Source organism: Neofelis nebulosa, chromosome 1 (genome assembly GCF_028018385.1).
Source record: "Neofelis nebulosa isolate mNeoNeb1 chromosome 1, mNeoNeb1.pri, whole genome shotgun sequence".
Classification (NCBI taxonomy): domain Eukaryota; kingdom Metazoa; phylum Chordata; class Mammalia; order Carnivora; family Felidae; genus Neofelis; species Neofelis nebulosa.
This window is the reverse complement of record NC_080782.1, coordinates 132,886,115-132,910,803: the sequence shown is the minus strand read 5'-3', so window position 1 is coordinate 132,910,803 and position 24,689 is coordinate 132,886,115. Positions and strand designations below refer to the sequence as shown.

Sequence of the window (24,689 nt, the reverse complement as noted above, 5' to 3'; positions counted from 1 at the left end):
GTATAGCTTGGACCTCCTCCCTACATATAAAAATAGGAAATTTGGATATGTTCTATGTTTCTTCATGGAAAATGTGGCACGAATTCAAGATACTTTCATCATTACTGTACTTCCTGGAATGTGTCTGAATACATGGTTTCCAAGGATTGCCTCCATCATGGTCTTTGTCTATTTGTAATATTTCTGCAAAGGATTACATTAGAAAGATAAGCACCATGGATACAGCTTGGGCTATAATGATGTGAGTGATATGAGTTAGTTAAACATTTCAGTACTTAGATAGTATTTGTTCTATAACAAAATGTCACCTTTATCAAATTGTGCTGTATTAATCACTTTAATAGCACTAAAAGAGCAAGATTAAGTCAGCAATTTCCCAGTTGGCCTCTGAACATTGTTTCCTGTTTAATTTAACATTGCCCCTTCTTCTTAGTACTGTAAAGCACGCCTTAAGAAAGAATAGTTTCATATAGCCAATACCTTTTACAGGTGGTATAATTAGTCTTTCATATATGATCAGAAATATTTTTTTTGACTTCTTGCATACAAACAAAAACAAGCATGGAAAGTTAAATACAGTAAAATATTGAAAGCAATTTCAGGTATAAAATATTAATACCACAGAAGTAGAGATACAACAGCTCACTGTAAATTATGGATTCAGTTTGATTTATCATCAATCAGAATGTTAAATAAAAATTATCATGTGTTTTGAGAAAAGAAAATGGATGCAGTTAAACTATGTCTTGAGTTAAGTCCAAAATCCTTCTCAAAATATCTGCTGTTATATTCTTCAAAGTCATATGATGGTGATTTGAAAATCTGAGTATCTCAGTTTTACTGGAGATAAAGAATCTCCTGTAGTATGGGTCCTACCCCTTTTAGGTGACCTTCTATAGGAAAACTTCTATGAGTTATATTCTCTCTCTCTTTCTGTCTCTCTGTCTTCCCCACCCTCCTTTCCTCCCCTCCAGCCACATATCCACACATGTTTATGTACATACATATCAGAAAATCCTACCTAATTCTACATACATGTATATCACAGTTTCAAAATAAAATATTTTATTAATTGGAATATAACAGACAAACATATCTTAAGTAATATTTCAATGAATGCTCACAAATAGAATATGTACATGTCACCATGAGCTAGATCGACAAATAGAACATTAACAGCTCCCTGTCCTCTTTCTTGAATTTTTATTACTATTCTAACAGCTAATAGTACAGGTTAGCTTTACCTGTGTCTGAATTCCATGTAAATAGAGTCAAACAAAACGTATTCTTTTGTGTATGTCTTGTTTAACTTGTTTGTGAGATTTGTCCATATTGTTGTAGTAGTATATTTATTTTAATTGATGTTTTATTTGTTATTATATGAATATATGACATTAATTTATGCTACTCTTGATACACATTTGGGTTGGTTTCAGTTGGGAGTATTTTGAATAATGCTTCTATGAAAATTTTTATGTATATATTTTAGGTGTATGGATGGTTGTATTTATATTGGGTATATATCTAAGAGTAGAATTACTGAGTCATAGGAAATGTGTGGGGTCATTTTACTTGATACATTTTCCATACTGGTTGAACCAAGTTACAACCTCATCACACATGTATGAGAGTTCCAAATCCTAACAATACATTATCAGTGTGATTAGTTTTAGCCATTCTTATAGGTCTGTAATGTTATCACATCATTACTTTAAATTGCATTACTCTGATGATGAATGAGATAGAGAATGTTTTTGTATGTTAATTGTGCATTTGCATATTCTCTTTTGTGAAGTGCCCATTAAGGGTTTGTTTTTTTTGTTTTTTTTTTTTTTCCATTTTTCAGCTGGGTTTGTCCTTCTTGCTTACTAATTTGTATACGTTTATTACATATTCTGGGTATTAGTCCTTTTGGTATGATCTGTTAAAAAATGACTTCTCCCATTCTGTAGTTTACCTCTGTGTGTGTATGTTTGTGTGTGTGTGTGTGTGTATGTGTGTGTGTGTGAATTCTTTTTTTTTCAAATGTACATAATTTACCCTTTATAATCTTATAATGATGTTTTTGAGGAACAAAATTATTAATTTTAATGTAGTCCAGTTCATCAATCTGTTTTTATAGTTGGTACCTTGTGTCATATTTAAGAGTTCTTCACACAGTCAAAAGTCATGCAGATATTTTATTGGGTAAACTCTTATATTTATAACAACAATCCATCTGGGATATATTTTCCATGTGGGGGCAGGGGGAGGAAAGGGACCAGTTTTTCCTTTTTTCCACATGAATATCCAACTATCCTTGCATTATTGACAGAAAAGACCATCCTTTCTCCACTCTTCAGTGTCTTTATTTGTTGTAAATTATCTGATATTGTAAATCATGTGGTAGGTTTATTTATGGATTATTTTGGTCTTTTGTTCTATTTGTTTATCTTTGTATCAGGATCATACTGTCTAAATTTCTATAACTTTAATCTGCAGTATATCTTTTTTTAACGTTGTTATGAATATACTTGGCTTTTCATTTCTCTATAAATTTTATATTTTTATTATTTTTTAAATGTTTATTAATTTTTGAGAGAAATAGAGAGAGAGAGAGCATGAGCAGGGGAGGGGAAGAGAGAGAGAGAAACACAGAATCCAAAGCACAGAATCCAAATCCTCTGAGTTGTCAGCACAGAGCCCAACGTGGGGCTTGAACGCACGAACAGTGAGATCATGACCTGAGCCAAAGTCGGACGCTTAACCGACTGAGTTAACCAGGCACCCCTCATTTCTGTGTAAATTTTAGAATCATTCTGTTAATATCAAGAGCAACATTTTCTTTTTAATAAAGGGTGGGATTTATATTGAATTGCATTGAACCTATATATCAAATTGAGAATTGGTATTTCACAGTATATTTTGAACAAACATTTGCAAATATAATCCAGCTGTATATAAAGAGGATGATATATCAGGATGATGATGGGTTTAGTCAGTGGATAAAATGGTTGTTTAATATTGGAATTTCAATTAGCGATTCACCATAACAGAAGAAAGAAAGAAAGAAAGAAAGATATCACACAGTCTTCTCAATGGATGCAGGAAAAAAAACCTTGGATCAACTTGAAATGTCATTCATGATGAAAGCTCTTACCAAACTAGAAATAGAAAGGAACTTACTTAATGTCTTAAAGAGAGAAAATGACAACTTCTTCTCTGAGTCTGGGATCAGAACAAGGTTGTGCTATACCACGTTTTACTGAAGATCCTGGCCCGAAACAAGGAAACTAACTCAGACTTGTGACTTGGCAGTTGGCTTCTGCAGAGTGGGAGTTCCAACAGACAAGAAGTGGAAGCTGCCAATCTAGAAACGGGTGCAGTGTTGTTTCTAGTGTGGTCTCTTAAAGTAGTGACAGAATCACTGGGGTCCAAGAGAAAGGGACAAAGACCTGTCTCTTGATGGGAGGAGCATCAGAGAATTTATCACTGCTATTCTGCCACAAGTTCTTTTACAAGTTAGGAGCTAGTTATTTTTTGCAGTAAACTTGAGCCCCTAGCTTGATTGACTAAAAAATAATTAGTCATTAATTTGCTTCCTTGGGGTCTTCCTAGGCTGTACTCTACTATTTTTCAGCACTGATGTTGCCATGGAAAATGTTGTGACAAGACTTGTTCTTTTCCCACTTAGAGCCAAAGTGGGTTTTGTTTGTTCATTCTTCTCTTTTTTTTTTCTTGGCCTAATGACACATAGATATATATCTGCCTCTATTTTATTTTTTTAAAATTTTTTTTTCAACGTTTTTTATTTATTTTTGGGACAGAGAGAGACAGAGCATGAATGGGGGAGGGGCAGAGAGAGAGGGAGACACAGAATCGGAAACAGGCTCCAGGCTCCGAGCCATCAGCCCAGAGCCTGACGCGGGGCTCGAACTCACAGACCGCGAGATCGTGACCTGGCTGAAGTCGGACGCTTAACCGACTGCGCCACCCAGGTGCCCCTATCTGCCTCTATTTTAAGGGAAACATGTCCCTCAGGTATATTTCACATATATAATTTTATCTTAAATGTATATCTATGTGTACTGAACATATATTCAAGCGTTTAAATGCATATAAATATTTATATTTATATATGTGTATGCATGTATACACGAAGACTTATATCTCCAAACTTTTTATCCCCTCTTTTATGTTTCCATTATTCGGCTAAATTTTCTCAAGTATCTTTCTCCTGAGTTTTCCACAAATCTCTTTCTTGGGTTCTTGTAATGTAGATTATCTTTCATTTTAGTTCTTTTCTTTAAGCTCATGTATCTATTTGTTGAATTCTTATTTATAGAGATTGTATTTTTTTTTAATTTCTTTGACTTGTCTATAATTTTCACTTGCTTTAGATATGTATTCATAAGTTTTCAATATTCTTTTCCTCTTTATTCATCAATATACTTACAGCTATCTCCTGTCGATGCTGCCACTGGTAGTTCTCCTTCTGTTCTTCTTCCGCCCCCTCCTTTTCCTTCTACACTGGTACTTCTATTGCACGAGTGTAATGGAGGTTTCTTTATTGACAGAGAAGAAAGAGTCAGCTGGCAGTTTGCAGTATGATCTCATGACTCTAGATTTTTCCTCATTTTGTTTCTATTTGAACTAGTGAACTTGTCATACACTAGCATAGAAACCTTCTGGCTCATAAGGATGTGAAACATGTCTAATTTGGGACATGATCCTTTAGATCAGTAGTGTAGATCAATATAATTTCTGTTCCACATTACCTTAACGAGAACTTACTCCGAGGGTTCCTGGGTGGCTCACTCAGTTGGGCGTCTGACTTCATTCATCTCAGGTCATGATCTCGCAGTTCGTGAGTTCAAGCCCCACATTGGTGTCTACTGTCAGCTTGGGGCCTGCTTCAGACCCTTTATCTCTCTCTCTCTGCCCCTCTCCCACTCATGCACACATACATGCTCTCTCTCAAAAATAAATAAGCATTAAAGAAAATTAAGAAAAAAAGAACTTACTCTGTAAACATGGTATACCAGAATGCTCAATAAAACTTAGGTCTCCTTTGGGGCTGGTATGGCCATTCCAAGCAACAAGTCATGGGGTTTACTCCTCAAGGTTAACCCTCTATTTTGTAAAGCCCATGATCTATCCACACTGCCTCTCCCTCACAATGATCCTTTATGGGTTTTGGATATATTCAATTCATATTTTCTTTGATGTTTTGGGTTGACTTCAAAAGGAATAGAAGGACAAAGATTCTTTACTTTGGAATACACAGATGGAGTTTAGTGTGCAGTATAGGTATGGAATGGGAGGTTAGGTTACAGTGTTTGAGCGTGTGAATTTGACATTTTAAAACTGTTTTCATTTCTTTTATATATAAATTTGACAATTCATTTTCTAACTAATTTCATTAAATATTTTAATTTAAGTTTAAAGGTTTTCACTTATTGCTTTATTAATTTTTAAATTTATTGTAACTTCTTGATTTCTTTTACTTTTCAGATGCAACAACTGTTCCATGAAAATTACGAACATAATCGGAAGGGTTATATCCAGGACCTTCACAACAGCAAAATCCATGCAGCCATAACACTGCATCCCAACAAAAGGCCTGCCTACCAATACAGGCTTCACAATTACATGCTCAGCCGCAAAATTTCTGAACTTCGCTACCGCACCATCCAGCTCCACCGGGAGAGTGCTCTGATGAGCAAGCTCAGTAACAGTGAAGTGAGTAAAGAGGACCAGCAGCTGGGAGTGATGCCTTCTTTCAACCACTTCCAGCCTCAGGAGAGAGATGAAGTGATAGAATGGGAGTTCCTGACAGGGAAGCTCCTTTACTCAGCATCTGAGAACCAGCCTCCTCGACAGAGCATCAACAGCATCCTAAGAACAGCACTGGATGACACAGTCCTACAGGTGATGGAGATGATCAATGAAAATGCCAAGAGTAGGGGACGGCTCATTGACTTCAAGGAAATTCAGTATGGCTACCGCAGGGTTGATCCCTTGCATGGGGTGGAGTACATTTTGGATTTACTCCTCTTATATAAAAGACACAAGGGGAGGAAACTGACTGTGCCAGTGAGACGTCATGCCTATCTTCAGCAGTTGTTCAGCAAGCCTTTCTTTAGAGAAACTGAAGAGCTAGATGTCAACAGGCTTGTTGAGAGCATTAACAGTGACACTCAGTCGTTCTCCTTTATATCTAATTCTTTAAAGATACTATCTTCTTTTCAAGGTGCCAAAGACATGGGAGGGCACAATGAAAAGAAAATACACATTCTTGTTCCTCTCATTGGAAGGTATGACATTTTCTTGCGATTCATGGACAACTTTGAAAAAACTTGTCTTATTCCAAAGCAGAATGTAAAGCTGGTCATCACCCTTTTCAGTAGGGATTCTGGCCAAGATTCCAACAAGCATATTGAGCTGATAAAGGAATATCAGAATAAGTACCCTAAAGCAGAAATGACCCTGATCCCAATGAAGGGGGAATTTTCCAGAGGTCTTGGTCTTGAAATGGCTTCTTCCCAGTTTGACAATGATACTTTGCTGCTATTTTGTGATGTTGACTTGATCTTCAGAGGAGACTTTCTCCAACGATGTAGAGACAATACAATTCAGGGACAACAGGTGTACTACCCCATCATCTTTAGCCAGTATGACCCAAAGGTAACCAATGGGGGAAATCCTCCCACTGATGATGACTTTGTCTTCTCAAAGAAGACTGGATTTTGGAGAGACTATGGCTATGGAATTACCTGTATTTATAAAAGTGATCTGCTGGGTGCAGGTGGATTTGATACCTCAATACAAGGCTGGGGACTGGAAGATGTAGATCTCTACAATAAAGTCATTCTATCTGGCTTAAGGCCCTTCAGAAGCCAAGAAGTAGGAGTGGTGCATATTTTCCATCCAGTCCATTGTGACCCTAACTTGGACCCTAAGCAGTATAAGATGTGTTTAGGATCCAAGGCAAGTACTTTTGCCTCAACCATGCAACTGGCTGAACTCTGGTTGGAAAAACATTTGGGTGTCAGGTATAATCGAACTCTCTCCTGACAGTCCAGGCAACACATATTGCCTTTTTAAAGGGGAGTTTACCTCATTGTTGGTTGTTGTTATTTTTATTTTATTATTGTTATTTTTATTATTATAATTATTATTGTTATAATTTTATTTTGTTATCCTGGTCTTAAACTACTCTTGGTTATCTTCCAAAGAGTGTTTGTTGACCTCAAGCAAGAAGAGTCTGCAGTTCACTGATATTTCAGATTTCTACTGAAGTCAATTATGTATTACTTTTATATATCTTTATTCGAGATTGAGTTAAATCGTGGCAATCAAATGACTTTTGAAGCTCATTCATCGTGAGAGACAGCTTAGAAGAATGTTCTCTTGGGGCTTAAAGATGCAATATTGACTTTTATTTCGTTTGTTAAATTCAATGTGATACAAATATTTACTGGTGAAAGGTACCACAAAAGTGCTTTATGCTTCCTATGGGGAAGGGACTCTGTAACATAAACTTGAGTTTTGTAATTTATACAAGGACTTAAAAATATAGACAATAATTTTCTTCATCTTTAGAATTTTTAAAGTAAATGAACACTTATGATTGTATGTTTATTTTTTAAAAAAAGTTTTAAAAATTGAGGAGTTTTGTTCCACAAGCAACCGGTACGGGCTACCCTGGTCTTCTGACAATTATGTACTCCTCACAAGTGTCTGCTATAAATGCGAATGAACTTTATTTTCTCAAGGAAATATGATTTAATTAAATATTCATGTACATTTTAGAAGCTTTATGAAACGATGTCCTTCATTTGCTGGCAAGAAGATAAACTATGACAGAACCTGGTTATTTATAATAAAACACAGGTATAACAGTAGTCTTTTTCAAAAACACTGAAAAGTTTGTGTTGTTTCCTTTCAGTCATACTTGATGTAATTCTTAGGGGTCATACTCACCAAAATGTGCTTATTATAGAGACTGGAAAAGTTAACAAGGGATTATAGGCATATTGTTTGTTTTGTTACACTTTAAATCCTGGCCTTCACAACTGATTAAAATGAGTGGCTTCTTTATTCAGTAACTTACATTCCAGGAGAAGCATTCTTCCTCAATCTCTTCAGCTTTGTGATCAAACTGAACCAAGAACAGGTCAGAAACTGCCTTTAATTGGGGTTAATTTGGGTTCTCACAAAATGTAGCATATTGTACATATTGTTCTACACTCTCGTTTTCTTTTTTCTCACAATAGGACCAAAAATTGCATCAAAGTTGATTTGAAAGTTGTTGTAAGTTGCTACCATTATTTGGAACTAATTGCCAGGAGGCCATACAGCATTTGCCTTAGCGATGGGTTTTGTACAGGGTAATAGTCTCTTTTAGAGAGGACACTTGGGGAGCCTCAAAAATAGATAAAATTGCTTAATGTTGTGACAAATATGATGGCACTCTCCTTGACCATAACATATAATCTTAATAATGTCAGACTCATTAGAAAGGAATTACTGGCACTTTTAGACGCTAAAAATCTTGACAGGGCCAACAATTCAGAATTGATCTCTGCTCTAATATTTTCTCAGCCTTCATAAACCCTTACGTTAATAGCTTATTTTCCTACATCATGTGGCTTACTTTTTCAGTGGGTTTTATTTTCTTGAGCAGTAAATATATTATCATGCAGTAAAGATAGTCATTTGGAAAGATCTACTGCAAACTAATAATTGTTAATTATTTCATTAATGAAGAAAAGAAATCAGGGTCTGCTCATCTGTTTAGCTTAGACAACTGAAAAAGAGCCCGAGTTGTGAGGCAACTACCCAGGAATGAAGTGGCATTCTCTGTAATACTCATGGAATTATACTGATGAAACAAGGAAATGCAGAGATCTCATGTGACCTTAATTACATACACACATACTGTACTAAAATTAAGATAAGTGCATTTAAGTTCTGTTTTGTGACTTTGCATTAGGCTTTCCTATGATTTTTTTTTTCAGGCACTGCAGTATTTCCTGACTGAAGATTTATTGGAATTATATTAGTGAAATTAAGAGTGTTTTCCTGTCTGTGCAGTGTCTATTATTTAAAACTCCTTTAAGGTTGAAGGGCAACACAGCATGAATGCAACCTGAAGCATCATATACATATGTTACCACATTACCTTATTTGGATAGCTGCGAGTTTCCTGTTTAAGCATCACTCCAATAACAGTTCAATCCTAGTGATCATCTTCTGTCCACTCAATATCATTCTATGCATTTTTCTTGCATTATCCTTTTATTTTTTTATTTTTTAAAGTTTATTTATTTATTTTGAGAGAGAGAGAGAAGCATGAGCAGGGGAGGGGCAGACAGAGAGAGGGAGAATCCCACACAGGCTCCACACTCAGCGTGGAGTTCAACATGGTGCTCAGTCTCATGAAACTTGAGATCATGACCTGAGCCAACATCAAGAGTTCAATGCTTAACAGACTGAGCCACCCAGGTGCCCCTACTTGCATTGTATTTTTAAACATAATCCTCTCAAGATCTCTCAAAATACTGATATTATTTTCTTTATTCAACAGATATGGAAACTGAGGCCATGAATAATGAAGTCACATGTCCTGAGTTACACTACTGGCATACTGTCCTTAAGATTTAAGTTAACTCTTGTCCAGATCTGGAGCAGCTCTCTTTCCACGTGAACCCAAGGCTTCTCAGCTGTTGGGGTGATATAGAAGACAGTGGGCAAAGTTCTGGCTGACACCATGAACACGTTTGATCCGCCGTTCAGCTTACGTCTGCTGTATGCTCATTCTGGGTCAAACTTAGTTTGCTGACGTTTGGTCAGTAAGAGCCTGTTCAGGCTTTTCATCCCAGTCTTCCACCACTTTGCTAGCTCCCTCTGAGTAGCACTGTGTTGGGGAAAGGTTTCTTCTAATTGCTTGCTCACAGGTCACTGGATATCAGCCAGTAGAAAAAAAAAATGCTGAGCGTTCCTGATGCCAGCAGCAGCCCTTATCTCTGTGGTGTCAGCCTGCTGAGTACAGAAGCTGTCTGCCATGAGCACCACCATGTAATTGTGTGATTATTTATGTCATTTGACCCATACAGACTTGGCATAAAGCAACTTTGTCAGAGCTATTTCTGAATCTAAGAGTTGAACCCATTGTGCCTAGTAATAGATGAAGAACAATAGGAATAAAATCCCCAAGTGTGTGAACTGATAGTCCAAACAACAGAATGGAATGCTCCCTCGAAAGGGAAACTATAAAGTCCCACTGTTTCTAACATAAGAAAGCTGGAGCCCATCTCCTCCAGTCAGCAGCTCCATTTCGGGACTACTCTGGTTTCACGTGGTTGCATTTTCAGATCAGGCCTGGGCAGTTCCTTCTTCCAGGAAGAGGACCCAGAAGACAAGGGTCCTTTCTAATGGCTTGGATTGCCCAGATTGCCTGTCATGCTGCCAGGCTTGTTAAGCCCTCACCTGGTACTGTCTTGTCCTTGAGGGAATGGCCTAAGCCAGACATGGTCCTAGGAAGAGACTGGTGTCTTCCCTCTTTACCTCTCTGCACCCAACACAAAATATTTTTAAGCAGGTAAAATATACCAAGATGAGTTGCAAAGAGCCGGTAAAATAGCTATAGCCCTATTTCAGCCATGGTGATGAGATTTGTATAGGAGAAGGAAGGCATCAACACATTTGAATTATGTGGCCAAGTTGCCTTTCTTTTTTTTTTTTTTTTTTCAACGTTTTTTATTTATTTTTGGGACAGAGAGAGACAGAGCATGAACGGGGGAGGGGCAGAGAGAGAGAGGGAGACACAGAATCGGAAACAGGCTCCAGGCTCCGAGCCATCAGCCCAGAGCCTGACACGGGGCTCGAACTCACGGACCGTGAGATCGTGACCTGGCTGAAGTCGGACGCTTAACCGACTGCGCCACCCAGGCGCCCCCCAAGTTGCCTTTCTTTCCTATCACTTGCTTTCTGAGTCACTGCAAGTCCCCTTCAAAGTTCTTACCCTAGGGATGTCTGTAAGAAGGGACTGCTAAATTCTGCAGGAAATTGTACACTTAAGCTCTCCTTTGTGCTTGATTATTGAAGGCGTATCTCTGTGATTATGGATATTACAAGGCAAGTGGTCAAAATAGTGTCCTAAGGGACAATATGGGTATCTGTTATCACTTCTTAGTGCTGCTGACTTGTCTACCCTTCCCATCTCCACTCTTTTCTTTCTTAGTTTTTTTTTAACGTTTATTTATTTTTGAGACAGAGAGAGACAGAGCACGAATGGGGGAGGGTCAGAGAGAGAAGGAGACACAGAATCTGAAACAGGCTCCAGGCTCCGAGCTGTCAGCACAGAGCCCGACGCGGGGCTCGAACCCACGGTCCGCGAGATCATGACCTGAGCCGAAGTCTGACGCTCACCTGACTGAGCCACCCAGGCGCCCCTCCCCATCTCCACTCTTATTAGCATCCCAATCAAACATACAATACGTGCTGAGTCCAGAAGCCTTCTAGATCTTCAGTTTTTGAGCAGTGGCAACAGTAGAGGCAGGATGGAGATGCAGAATAGATGCCAGTGCAGCTTGGCCTGTGTGCCCCCCAGCCTCTCGCAGGCACCAGCTGCACTGCCAACGTTGCCTTAACAGATGGTGGGGATGAGGAGACTTCCTTCGGCGGTGATTCATGCCCCCAGGTGGCGACATAGTCACATCTGCCAACCACCTGGTGCTGGCACAAAGCTGCCAGCATTTTCATTTCCATCTTCAATTTTGACATCCATTTGTCTGTTTCCCTCTTCCTTTCTCATGTCGGAAGCTGCCAAGGGCTGTGCCATATTTAGCGTTCTCTTCCATGAAGGAGTTTACTTCAGTTGAATTAAATAGATATGTATTCATCTGTAGGTTGATTTAAAAGTAGAGATGGGACGCCTGGGTGGCTCAGTTAAGTGTCTGATTTGGCTCAGGTCATGATCTCACAGTTAATGGGTTCAAGCGCTGAGTCCTGCTCTGTGCTGATAGCTAGGAGCCTGGAGCCTGCTTCAGATTCTGTCTCCCTCTCTCTCTGCCCCTCCCCCCTCACACTCTGTCTCTCTCTCTCTCTCTCTCTCTGAAAAATAAGTAAACATTAGAAACATTTTTTTACATAAATAAAAAATAAAAAGCAGACATACTGAGTTTTTATTATCCATCATGCACAAGTATACATTCTTGATATTCCATTCCCTGCTGCAGTCATTATAGGATCAATTTTGATGGAATTGGTGAATATAAGATTGGAAGGAAAAAAAATGTATTTACAATGATTTAAAATGAACCTGTTGGGGTGCCTGGATGGCTCAGTCATTTACGCATCTGACTCTTGATTCTGGCTGAGGTCATGATCTCATGGTTTGTGGAATCTAGCCCAGCAGTGGGCTATGCACTGACAGTGCAGAGCCTGCTTGGGATTCTCTGTCTTAGTCTCTCTGTGCCCCTCCTTTTCCCCCCCACCCCCCACCATGCTTTCTCTCAAATAAACATTTTTTTAAATATTTTTATTTATTTTTGAGACAGAGAGAGACAGAGCATGAGCAGGGGAGGAGCAGAGAGAGAGGGATACACAGAATCTGAAGCAGGCTCCAGGTTCTGAGCTGTACGCACAGAGCCTAATATGGAGCTCAAACTTACAAACTCTGAGATCACGTCCTGAGCCGAAGTCGGACACCCAACCGACTGAGCCACACAGGCGCCCCTCAAATAAACATTTCAAAAGCAATAAAATAAAATAGACCTATCATATAAAAAGAGAGTGTTCAACAGAAAAAAAAAAGATGCTTTTCTTTTTTCGTAGAATGCTCTTTATTTTGTAAAGTGTTAACCAGTTAGCAAATATTTATTGAGAACCTCTTGGGAACAAAAAGCTCAAGCAGGAACTCTAAGACTGAAAATATGCGTCACCTGAAGGCAAACTTAGAGCTTCACTCAGGCCTCCTATGGAGCTGTTCTCCATTTCCTTATCAGGTCTTCCCCAACTCCTATTCCCTAAATCCCCACAGCCTTCACATTTCCTTACTTTATCCAAGTGGGGAGAAGTATGTGTATATGCCAAATAGAATCTGAGATCTGCAGGTGAATTTCAAATACAGAAATATGAACCCACCTTGATTCTTGCCTTGATTCTGGCAGCAGGTGTTCAACTTGACATCGGTCAAAAATAACTCAGGGCCAGAAGTTCATATAAAGGTGAGAATATATACCCCAACATTAGGAGTAATAGCTTTCTGTATCTAATCTGTTAACTATTCACAATCAGCCTCAGGTTTATTTCCCCTTCTTTCCCAAACTTACCAAAGTGGCTCCAACACGTTTCTGAAAGGAAAATCTTGATAGGTGGTAAGTCAAATGTTAAAGGCAGTAATACTAAGAAAATGGGGGAGGGGGAAAAGCAGTGTTCTGTGTATCCTTGAATTATTTTATTTTTCACTTGCCTCCTAGTTTTCATGCCATTCTAATATGCCGATAACCTACTCTTCTTTTTAATATTTTTATTTTCTCGGCCACCTGGTTCTTCCCTGTCCCTCCCCCCACTCCCGCTTGGAGCTACTTGATACTATGTAAGCTTTAGACTGTAAGTTCCTGGTATTGGTTTTGAGAAGTTATATAAATCATGAGCTTGAAGGCTGAAGTTAAGATAAACTTTTCAACTCTTTCATTAGCAACCCTGTTCTATTTAAAGTATGCTGGGATTCATTTATCCTCCTTGTTAGCCAACTGGAATCTCAAGGGCACGGATTTTACAAAGCCCCTTGCGCATTTGGACTAGAAACTGAAAGAAGAGAACTTTGAAACTCTTTGATCCGCTCCAAGTGCTTCCCGTTTCTCAATTAATCTGTTCAACATTAAATTCAGGTTTGTGCTTTGATGGAAAAAACGTTGCATCAAAATGTTTACTGAGCTAATCATTTAGTTAAAAGAAAATAGATTTTAGGAATAAATCTTAATGTGTATTTTTTGAAATCATTTTGCTTTTGTAAACTAAATTTATCACAAAAGATACCAATTTGCATATATTTTATAGTATTTTTCTGGAAATCTATTTTTTTATCAACACAGAGAGAATGCAGGCACACAAGTGGGGGAGGGGCATGGGGAGCAGGAAGGAGAGAATCCACACTCAGCAAGTGAAGCCAGCCACAGGGCTCTATCCCATGACCTTGAGATCATGACCTGAGCCAAAATCAAGAGTGCCACACTTAACTGAGCCACCCAAACACCCCTCTGGTGATCCATTATTACAGAGATCTTCCTTAAGAATATCAAATAATTATATGATTTAAAAACTTATCAGTGTGTTTTCCCAGTATCAATAATGTTCATATTTTCATATGCTACATAAGACAAGCAGAATTCTTTTAAGAAGGCTAAGATTCAGAGAGAGCACCGAAGAGAAAGGAACCATTATTGCTCATACCCATACTTTCTTTTACCCCTACCCCTTAGACAATGTGCCGTTAATTTAGAAAAGGATACTTTTGTCTCCAAACACTTCTGCCAGGTATCACCTCACTTAGGAAGTCATTTTAATAAGGAAAGGGAAAAGGCAAAGTGATTTGTTTATGTTATTTGACTCCTTATTGTGACTGCAAAACAATATTGTTCATTAAATGTTACTCTGCACTGTTACTTAGGAAACCTCTCCTTTGAGCTTCATCAGCTCTCAAATATGTACCATTATCCCCATTTTACAGATGAGCAAAATGACTTCAGAAAGATGCACTTTGTTACTGTAATTTTAAAAGCTAGAATTTGCTTTAGAAATGTCCAGAGTCACCTTTGTTTTAAAGTAATATTTCACTCATATGGGGAATTTAAGAAACAAAACAGATGAATATAGGGAAAGGAAAAGATAAATCAAATAAGATGAAAACAGAGGGGGAGGCAAACCAGAAGAGACTCTTAAATACAGAGAACAAACAGGATTGATTGAGGGAAGGTGGGCAGAGGATGGGCTAAATGGGTGATGGACATTAAAGGAAGACAATTGTGATGAGCACTGGGTGTTTCTACTCTTGAAACCAATACTACACTATGTGTTAACTAACTTGCATCTAAATTTTAAAATGTAGAAAAAAAATATCAGAGGATATTTAATCTCCATTTGGATAAGATTCAGCACTGACTTTTGAAGACCCAAGTTGTGGTTGTTTGAATTAGTATGTTATAAAACTCCACAAGTAAGCAGGATTTTGATTATATATAGTTTCATTGTTACTCTCTTCTTAAAACTCTCTAAAGTTTTCCAAGCTTACTTAGAATAAAACCCAAATGCTTGTTCCTGGTGATCTGCCCTTGCTTCTCCCCTACCCCATCCCCTGTCTCCTCGCCCACACCCTGCTGTGTTCTGTTCCCATCACACTGGCTTCTGCTCAGATTTTTAAGCATGCCAAACTCGCTCCCATGCTTAGGCCCCTGCCCTACTTGTCTCCTGAACTTGGAAAAATCATCCTTGAGATCTTGATCTTCTTCTCATGGCTGGCTTCCTTTCTGTACTTCGGGTCTCACCACAGAAGTCATCTCTGGAGAGAGGTTTTGCTCACCACCAGTCTTAAATAGCAACCTGCCACTTCATCTAAGTTACGTTCCTTAACCTCTCTGTTTATCACCATCAGATCATCATGATTACCCTGAGAAAGCATTTCATATACCTTTGTCTGGCATATTGTTTGTGTAAATCTGGTGTTTTTTTCATTGTTTGCTTTTTTATATACCTCTCTCCTTGTCTCCTTCCTTTCTAAATAATACACTTCATTAGAGCAACTTGTATTGATCAGGCTCCTCTCCATTTCTCTCTTCTCTATCCCTGTAATTATTCTTCTTCCTTAATGCACCTTTTCACTTATTTTAGCTCTGTGAGTTTGTAGCTTCATTGTATTCAGTGTCATGCATAATTTTATTCCTTTTACTCCTCTGCCCATCCATCAGCAAATTTTTCATATTTTAGCATAAGCTGAATATTTGTTAAATAGTAAGCAATACAGGGGGGAAAAATACCTCCCTCCTCATAAGAATAACAAAACACGAGGGGCACTTGGGTGGCTCAGTCGGTTGAGCGTCCAACTCCAGCTCAGGTCACGATCTCACAGCTTGTGGGTTCGAGCCCCGCATTGGGTTCTGTGCTGACAGCTCGGAGACTGGAGCCTGCTTCGGGTTCTGTGGCTCCCTCTCTCTCTGCCCCTAACCCACTCACATTCTGTCTCTGTCTCTCTCAGAAATAAATAAACATTAAAAAAAATTTTTTAAAGAATAACAAAACACGAAAAAACCAACCCCAAGTTCAAAGGGTTCTCCCCGATATCAGCAAGGATACTATTGCTTATTTCTTTCTTCCTCCTACTCTGCACAGTTGTGGCGGTGCTTCCCTTTAAAAGCTGCTTTTATTTCCAGAATATGGAAATAAACCAGATCTCCAGTTGTCATTGTACTATCACCTAATCCATGCTCTCAGATCTCGCCTATGTTTGAAACTGTAGATCAAAGACTTTAATTTAGGGGAGTCTACACTTCTGTGAAATCAAAATACCCCTGGGGTCTATCAGTGACCGTCGTGGACTCAGGGATCCACCTTATCAAGGGGTTTTAAGCAGATTTTGAGACTGACTGATCTGTGTTAACAAATCTTACAAGGCAAAGAATTCCAATGCTCCTCAATACAATGATAACAATGCTGATTAATTTACAAAGGCATATTGGCTGGCTCCATGTTATTATCTTTTCAATATCCAAAGCTTCCTAGAAGCAAAATTCAAGAAAAAGGGGTATCTGGTAAGCACAGGCTTGGAGTTAATGAAAACGGATGATGATAAACCATATTGCCATCAAGCTCTGAGGGGCTGAGAGTCAAAGGCGTAAAGCAAGAGTCTCCCTGGACCCTAAGTCTTTATCTCAGATGGGCTACTAATCATCCTTCCAATGCATGTTACTATATTCCCTCTTCAGTTACAGCACTGTTAGAATAAAGTCTAGTATCATAGTGCATGTACAGCCATGTTTTAGAGGGAAAAATATTTTGGACTATTTCAGTCTTCAGAGCTTATTAAATTATATTTTTAAAATATCAACTAGGGCAAACTAAAATCTTGCACTCTATGCAAGAGCAATTATAAAAAAAAAAACAACCCTGCATTCTTAGTAATGTGCATCGGTGACTAACGATCAGGCTAAAAAGACAAAGAGAAAAATATTCAGAAGTTTTCAGTGCCTTGAACTCGCTTCAGTTACACACTTTATTTTAACTCAACTGTTTTAACTTTGCAATCAAATGTGTGCTTTGCAACTAAACTGAAAAAGCAGTACATGAAGGCAGCAACGTCTACATTGTTGAGAAAGTGACTAGCCACAGCTAATGACTAATTGCTAATTGATATGGCATATCCATCACACATGTAAGTACAAATGAGAGAGAATTGGGTTATACAGAAAACAAACTGAGGCATGACTTTCACCTTGACCTTTACTAAATCCAGACCAGCTCTGACTTCTTAACTGTAAGCAAGTAATTACCAAGCAGCTAGAAAATTCCAGTCTGCCAGTCTCTCTAAAATCATGGAGGTACTGTAAGAAATGCCTCTTGTTCTTGCCCCTGTTCTAGCTTGTATGCACAACATTATTCTTCTATCGTGACAATATGGCTTTATGAGGGATGTGTTAAATACGGTTAGATTACAGATTATTTTATATATTTTTTTTATTTTTTTAATGTTTATTTTTGAGACAGAGAGAGACAGAGCATGAACAGGGGAGAGTCAGAGAGAGAGGGAAACACAGAATCCGAAACAGGCTCCAGGCTCTGAGCTGTCAGCACAGAGCCCGACGTGGGGCTCGAACTCACAGACGGCGAGATCATGACCTGAGCCGAAGTCGGATGCTCAACTGACTGAGCCACCCAGGTGCCCCAGATTATTTTTTATTGACTTCATCCTTACATTGAATCCATGAGGTTTGGGGGTGGGTCTGTAGTCCCAGAAACCACACACCTCTATTCGAGTTTATTAAAACCAGCTAATACAAGGCTCTGTGCCAAGGTTAGAGGTATGAAATTGGCAAAGCCTGTACTTCATCCCCATTCTCCATTTCATGTAAGTGGGAGAAATAATTTTCCACTTCACTGGTGACCATTTCTGCCCTTGCAATCAAGTTCTAGTCCTGCACAGAGTATGGGAGTCTAGCTAAAATCTGTATATGATTCTATTTTTAAAATGCTTAATTCTTGTCTTTAATAGTATTTTCCAACAGATTCCACCGCCTTTATCAACATATTTTATTTTTTGAAAATTACAGAAAAAGAATAAGAATAGAAACCTGATTAAGCAGACTCAGGGACCTCTAAGCCCCAAACAATATAACATTCACTACAAGGCTGGGGACTTGATCCCCAAAGACCCCAATCCCGTTAAGTTTTTAAACCTATATTTATTTTGTGCTGATACAAGAGGTATCTGTTTTAGAGAACAGTCGATCGTTTACTTATGGAACATCACGCATTGGTTTCCTATACCCCAGCTGCCTACGGGGTGATGCCACGAAAGCAAGACATACCTGAAAGTGTGCAAGGGGTGGAGACTCATATCACAGGAGAGGAACTCTCAAATTATGAATCTTGGAGCTTTCATAGAATGCCTGGCAGAGTTGCCCATTGTCTACTCAGGAGGAGAGACCTTATCTTTCTAATATGAATAAATCCTCTCTGACCAGAAGAGAGCAAGGACGCCAGAACGATTGCCCTTGTAACCTAAACTCTTGTTGGAGGGGCACTATATCTGTAAATCTTTCTCTCTGGTGTATCTCAATTTAGCTTCCGTGGTGTGTGTGCCACTCTTTCATCTTAACCCCAGTTTCTGGCAATGTCTGCTCAGAAAGCTCTGACCATAAAGAAACATGACAGGAGTCATGGAACAATGTCTCCTGAACCTCGGTGTACTCACTTGCAAGATCGCCTGTTAGTGATGTGACAGTATATGACACAACATGGCAGGGTCTGGAGCCATACACTGGTTTTCTATTGGGTCGGAAAGTAACTATACTTTGTCTCAGTCCCTGTTTCTAAATGCTTCATCTTCTTGAGGCACCTGGGTGGCTCAATTGGTTAAGTGTTCGACTTTGGCTCAGGTCAGTCATGATCTTGCAGTCCATGGGTTGCAGCCCCACGTCGGGCTCTGTGCCGACCACTGGAAGCCTGGAGCCTGCTTCAGATTCTGTGTCTTCCTTTTTTCTCTGCCCCTCCACTGTGCTCGCTCTCTCTCTCCAAAAAAATAAATAAGTAAACATTAAAAAAAAACCTTAAAAACAAAATGCTGCAACTTCTTTTAGTCGTTGGAGATCAGGGTGAGTTTCTCGTCTTCTTGTTCTCTTACCTGTCAATAACTCATGAAGTTAGATTTTGAAGGTTCACTTTTATATTGATTCAGAAAACTAAAAGAAGCGATTAAGTACTTTTTCTTTAAAAAAAAAAGGGGGTAAAAATCAAGAGTGACTTAATGTTTTTGCCTAGAAAACTTAGAAACTTGCTCCTGAAAAAATACTGCTCATTTGTAACAGGGATTCCCTCTGTCGTGGTTTACTTTGAGATCTGGAACCATTCGTAGAGATTTTATTGTTTAGGTGGCAATGTGACTATTTTATGTTAAGTGTCTACACTCATGAGTAAAGCAAAACAAAACAATTTCACCCCAAATGAAAGTTTAGGTATTAAAGGGTTATTCTCAATTGGAATGGAATTTCAGCATTAGAATTTTATTTAACTTATCTTTCAAATCAAAGGTTTTGTCCTGACAGAGATGAATGCATCTGCTAATGACAGAAGCATTTGTCATTTTTATGAACTTGGCATCCTCTTCTCTCATCAGTTCTAAGCCAGGTCAAAAAGGCACACAACATTCTGCAGAAATTTTTAGGTAGTAGAAATTTTGACACTTTATCACTGCTTAGGTGAAAATTAAGGATAGGTGTGAAGAATATCAATTTTTTGTTACTACTATTATTTCTGTATTCAAAAGGTGTATTTTAGTTTAACATTCTCTGAGTAACCTTATTATATGCAAATTGGACAACTTTTCCAGCCTTTATAATTTAATCATTACTTCATTATTTATCCAAATGCTCTACTGAAACTCAAATAGAAGGCAGAGTTGATGTTAGAAATGTATAAGAAGTTTTCAGTAGAGGGTCGCCTGGGTGGCTCAGTTGGTTGAGTGTTCAGCTTTGTCTCAGGTCATGATCTCACTGTTGGTGAGCTTGAGCCCCGCATCTGGCTCTGTGCTGACAGCTCAGAGCCTGGAGCCTGCTTCAGATTCTGTCGCTCTCTCTGCCCCTCCCCTGCTTGTGTTCTCTCTCTGTCTTTCAAAAACGAATAAACATAAAAAAAAAATTTGAGAAGTTTTCAGTAGATTCCCGTTTGTTCTGGTTAACTCTTGTTACATAATCAACTACTCCCAAAAGCTTTAGTGGCTTAAAGCAAACATTTTTTATTGCTCATAATGTTGTGGGTCAGGAATACAGGAAGGGCTCAGAGGATTCCCATGGCATCTGCTGGGATGGCTGGGGCAGGAGGGTCCACGTCCAGGATGGAGTCTTCACTGCCATTTCTGGAACTGTGCTGCTCTTGGCTGTTTCTCTCCACATGGTGTCCCATCCTCCAGAGCCCTCTTCATATGACTAGGGCTTCAGAAACATGGTTGCCCCAGGATAGTTAGCTTCTTATGAGGCAGCTTGGGGGTCGAAGAACAAGTGTTCCAGGAGACCAAGACAGAGTCTGGAAATCTTCCTGTAACCTACCTTTAGAAATCGGCCACACTTGGGTGCCTGGGTGGCTCAGTTGCTTAAATATCCGACTCTTGATTTTGGCTCAGGTCATGATCTCACAGTTTGTGGGTTTGAGCCTTGCATCAGACTCTGTGCTGAAAGTGCAGGACCTGCTTGGGATTCTGTCTCCCTCCCCTGCTCAGGCTCTCTCTCTCTCTCTCTCTCAAAATAAGTAAATAAACATTAAAAAAAAAAAAAAAGAAATCTGCCACATTCTGTTTGCTCATCAAGGAAGTCACTCAGGAAGGAGGATTGGAAATAATTATAAAGAACATGTGGCCCTTTTAAATCTACAATACACTCAGCATGCATAGAAATTTATTTCATCATCTCCCTCCCCTAAAAACTGCAGATTAAAGCTAGGGAAAGAAACACCAACTATCTCTGAAGCTTGAAATTTCAATCTCAGTATCATCAGACAAATTGAAATAAACAAAACGATGTACTGAACTGTAAAGAAAAGGAGCAAGAGTTGAACTTTTTTTTTTTCCCAAGAAGAGGGCAGGTGTATTCATCGAAAATAGGTTTAAAAAGCACTTCACAGCACACTTTTTTTTATAACATTGCCTGTCAGTCTCTCACAGAGACAAAGGATTTCTAGCAGGCTGCAAATGCCATGATGGGAGAATGTGTCAATCAAGAGTCGTGATTAGAGAAAAGTGTTAGACATAGGAAACTTAAATCTCAGAAGAGCATGTTTACTTGCTTTACCTTTCCAGCCATTTTCAAGTGCTCTGAAGAATGTGGCACTTTCACACAGGTAAATCCAGCATTTTTGTTTATCCGTTCATAAGATAACCTGAAAAATAAAGAGGAACTCTTTTTTATATAAAATAATAATAGATAAATCTCATGTTTAAAATTGTCCTACAACCAAACCATATCACTTATACTCCAATAGATAATACATACATGGGTTTTATAAATCTTGTGATTTGTTTCCTTTCAATCTATCACCCTCTTCTGTACCCTATGTTTGGGATTTTTTTTTTTAACATTTATTTATTTTTGAGACAGAGAGAGACAGAGCATGAACGGGGGAGGGGCAGAGAGAGAGGGAGACACAGAATCGGAAGCAGGCTCCAGGCTCTGAGCCATCAGCCCAGAGCCCGATGCGGGGCTCGAACCCACGGTCGGACGGTCAACCGACTGAGCCACCCAGGCGCCCCTGGGATTTTTTTTTTATCATTCAGAACAGTTTTGATTTCCATACATTTCAATATTCATGGAAACTTTTAATTTTCAATAATGGGATTTTCAAAATTATTTCCTTTCTTTTTTTCCATTGTAGTAAATCATCATCATCATCTTCGTTTTTCCTCCCTTAAGTCATTGTTGATGAATGGCTCCAAATAACTGCTTATTGCTCTGAAAATGATACATAAAGAAGTTGTTTATTTTTATCTTTATTTCTCAGCATTCTCACCTTAGGCAGACGCTGGCTCTCCTGCTCCTCACATTATACGTTGATGTAAAGAATAAATGTTTCTGATAACTTTAGATAGCTGTGTGTGTTCTCTGACTTTCCCCTTCCCACTTTCTCTTACTAATTCTAAACTTTTAAATAGGTATTCATACTGTAAATAGTTTTGGTGTGCCCACTATATTCCTCTCCGTATGATCACGGCGCTAATTTCTGGGGCTAATTTCTTAGGGCTGTTGCCCTTAAGGAAATTATAGCCTAGCAAAAGAGGAAGAAGAGCCATTGCAAAACACATGGAATGCCATGGTAGAGGAATGCACTCGAGAGTCAACAGAGTCTGCAAATTACCCTTCTGGACAAAAGAGAGAAGGCAGGCATCATCTTCTCCACAAAAGGCCAAAGACCTTTAGTGTCATACTAAGGACTTTGGAATTTATTCTGTAAACAAGGGCTAGATAACGACAAGAATAAACATGCATTTAGAATTATTTTTCACGACCAAATGTTAAAGTCTATGACCTTTATCTTCAATTTTGTGAAAATTTTCAACATATTGTCTATAAAATTGTCTCTCCATGCATGCATATAAGAGTGTAAAGTGCTCTCCCTTCCCTAGATCTTTCTGTTTGAATGAGTTTGCCTTCCTACATATCTTTTCTTACTTTTTAGAATAAATCCTCAGAAATATTTTATCATGAAAGAATTCCTTATCCGGTATTTATGACCTTCTTTGAAAAAGATACATGGGTTATTCTTAACCAATATTTATGTCTGAAAAGGATACAGGTTTAGATAACACTGCAAATAATAATAAAAATAATAAGTTTATTGATGTCTAGTCACTTTATAGTTCTCTAATGATTATAGACATTTTCTCATTTTGTTCTATAATAACCTTACGAGAAGTATTATGATTGTCTCTATTTTACAAATGAGGGTGCGGAAACACAGAGATTAAGTTACTCTGCCCAGATCTCTTGGCCAGGAGATGGAACACCAAGGACTGTAATACAGGCACCAAAATTTGAGAGTGTGTAAACTATTTCACATAAGAGACCCCCAAAATATGGTACCAGTAGCCGCTTAATAGATACTGTCCTACATTCTGACAATTTCTAAGCATATCATATTTATTATTTTGCTGCTTTATTTTTTTTGTTTAGCTGTGTCATCCTGAAATTTTCAAAATGTCTCCTTTGCTGTAACAGCCGATGCTAAAGTGTGTCCTCCTTTTATTTATTGCAGTATCATGTGAATTCAATAAAATGCACAAATCTTAGTACAACTCGATGAATTTTCATATGTAAACATATTAATTCCACCCAGATCAAAACATATCCCTTTTCCCCAGTAGTTTTTCCCTAAAGCTTTCTAGTAAATAACTGTGCACCCAGACGTAACCACCATCCTAAACTCTGCCACCATAAATTAGTTTTGTTCCCTTTCTGAATTTCATATAAACAGAAGCATACAGTAGGTATGTCTTTGAGTCCTGTTTGTTTCGTTCAGTGTAACGTTTTTGTGATTTACCCATGTAGTTACATGTAGCAGTAATTTTCTTTTTCTTTGCTGTATTCCATTGACTGAGAATGCCACACTCTTAATCAATTATACTATGGGTGGATCTTTGAATTGTTTTCAGTTTGGGGCTATCATGAATAAATCCTTTTTGTGTGTATGTGCCCTTGTTTCCCTTCGCCACGTAATCCAAAGAATAAAATTGCTAGAGTATAGAATAAGTGTATATTTAATCTTATTACTATGTGCAACGGGTTGTTCAGACTGGTTTACTATTTCACTTGTACTCCTACCAGCTATGTATGAGAACCACTTTTCTTTACAATGTCTTCAGTACACGTAAGTCTTTCTAATTTTAGTTTTTCTGATATTTTATTTTGGTTTTAACCTCACTTTACTCAGCTATCACTGGATCATGACTTAAAAACAGATTGGGCATTGCAAGGAAAACAATCCATTAAAATTTTTATTTCAGTTACTGAGTTTTAAGATCTAAAATGTCTACCTAGTTCTATTTTAGAGTTCCTATTTTTTTTCTTAAAGTGTCCCATCTCTTTACAAATTACATCCATGTTTCCCTTTAAATATTTTAATATATTGTTAGTAACTGTATTAAATTCCTTGTCTGCTAATGTCAGTAACTTGCCTATTTGCAAGTTTGCTTCTATTGACTCCTTCTCTTGATTCTGAGTCACACTTTCCACTTTCTTTATGTTTTTAATGTATTTTATTGTATTCTGAGAATTATTTATAAAAGAATCTTGGAGACTAAATGTATATGTTTTGTTGATTTCTCAGAGGGTGCAAGCCCTTTCCTGTGTCTAGCAGCTTGTTTCAGGGCTGTTTATGCAGATTCCTTCCAGGCTATGTTGAGCTGGAACTAGGCCGAAGCTGTAAATAGATTGAATTTACCGTGATTA

General features: G+C 38.3%; 1 protein-coding gene across 1 annotated transcript in view; it reads left to right on the top strand.

The window, feature by feature from the left end:
- The window catches only part of CHSY3 (chondroitin sulfate synthase 3), a 291,366-nt gene extending 283,464 nt beyond the window's left edge, over positions 1–7,902 (top strand). The window contains exon 3 of the mRNA XM_058737063.1: positions 5,494–7,902. Within this exon, the coding sequence (XP_058593046.1) occupies positions 5,494–7,056 (1,563 nt within the window). The 3' untranslated portion in view covers positions 7,057–7,902. The remainder of the gene's footprint in view (positions 1–5,493) is intronic.
- Positions 7,903–24,689: the final 16,787 nt, after the last annotated feature.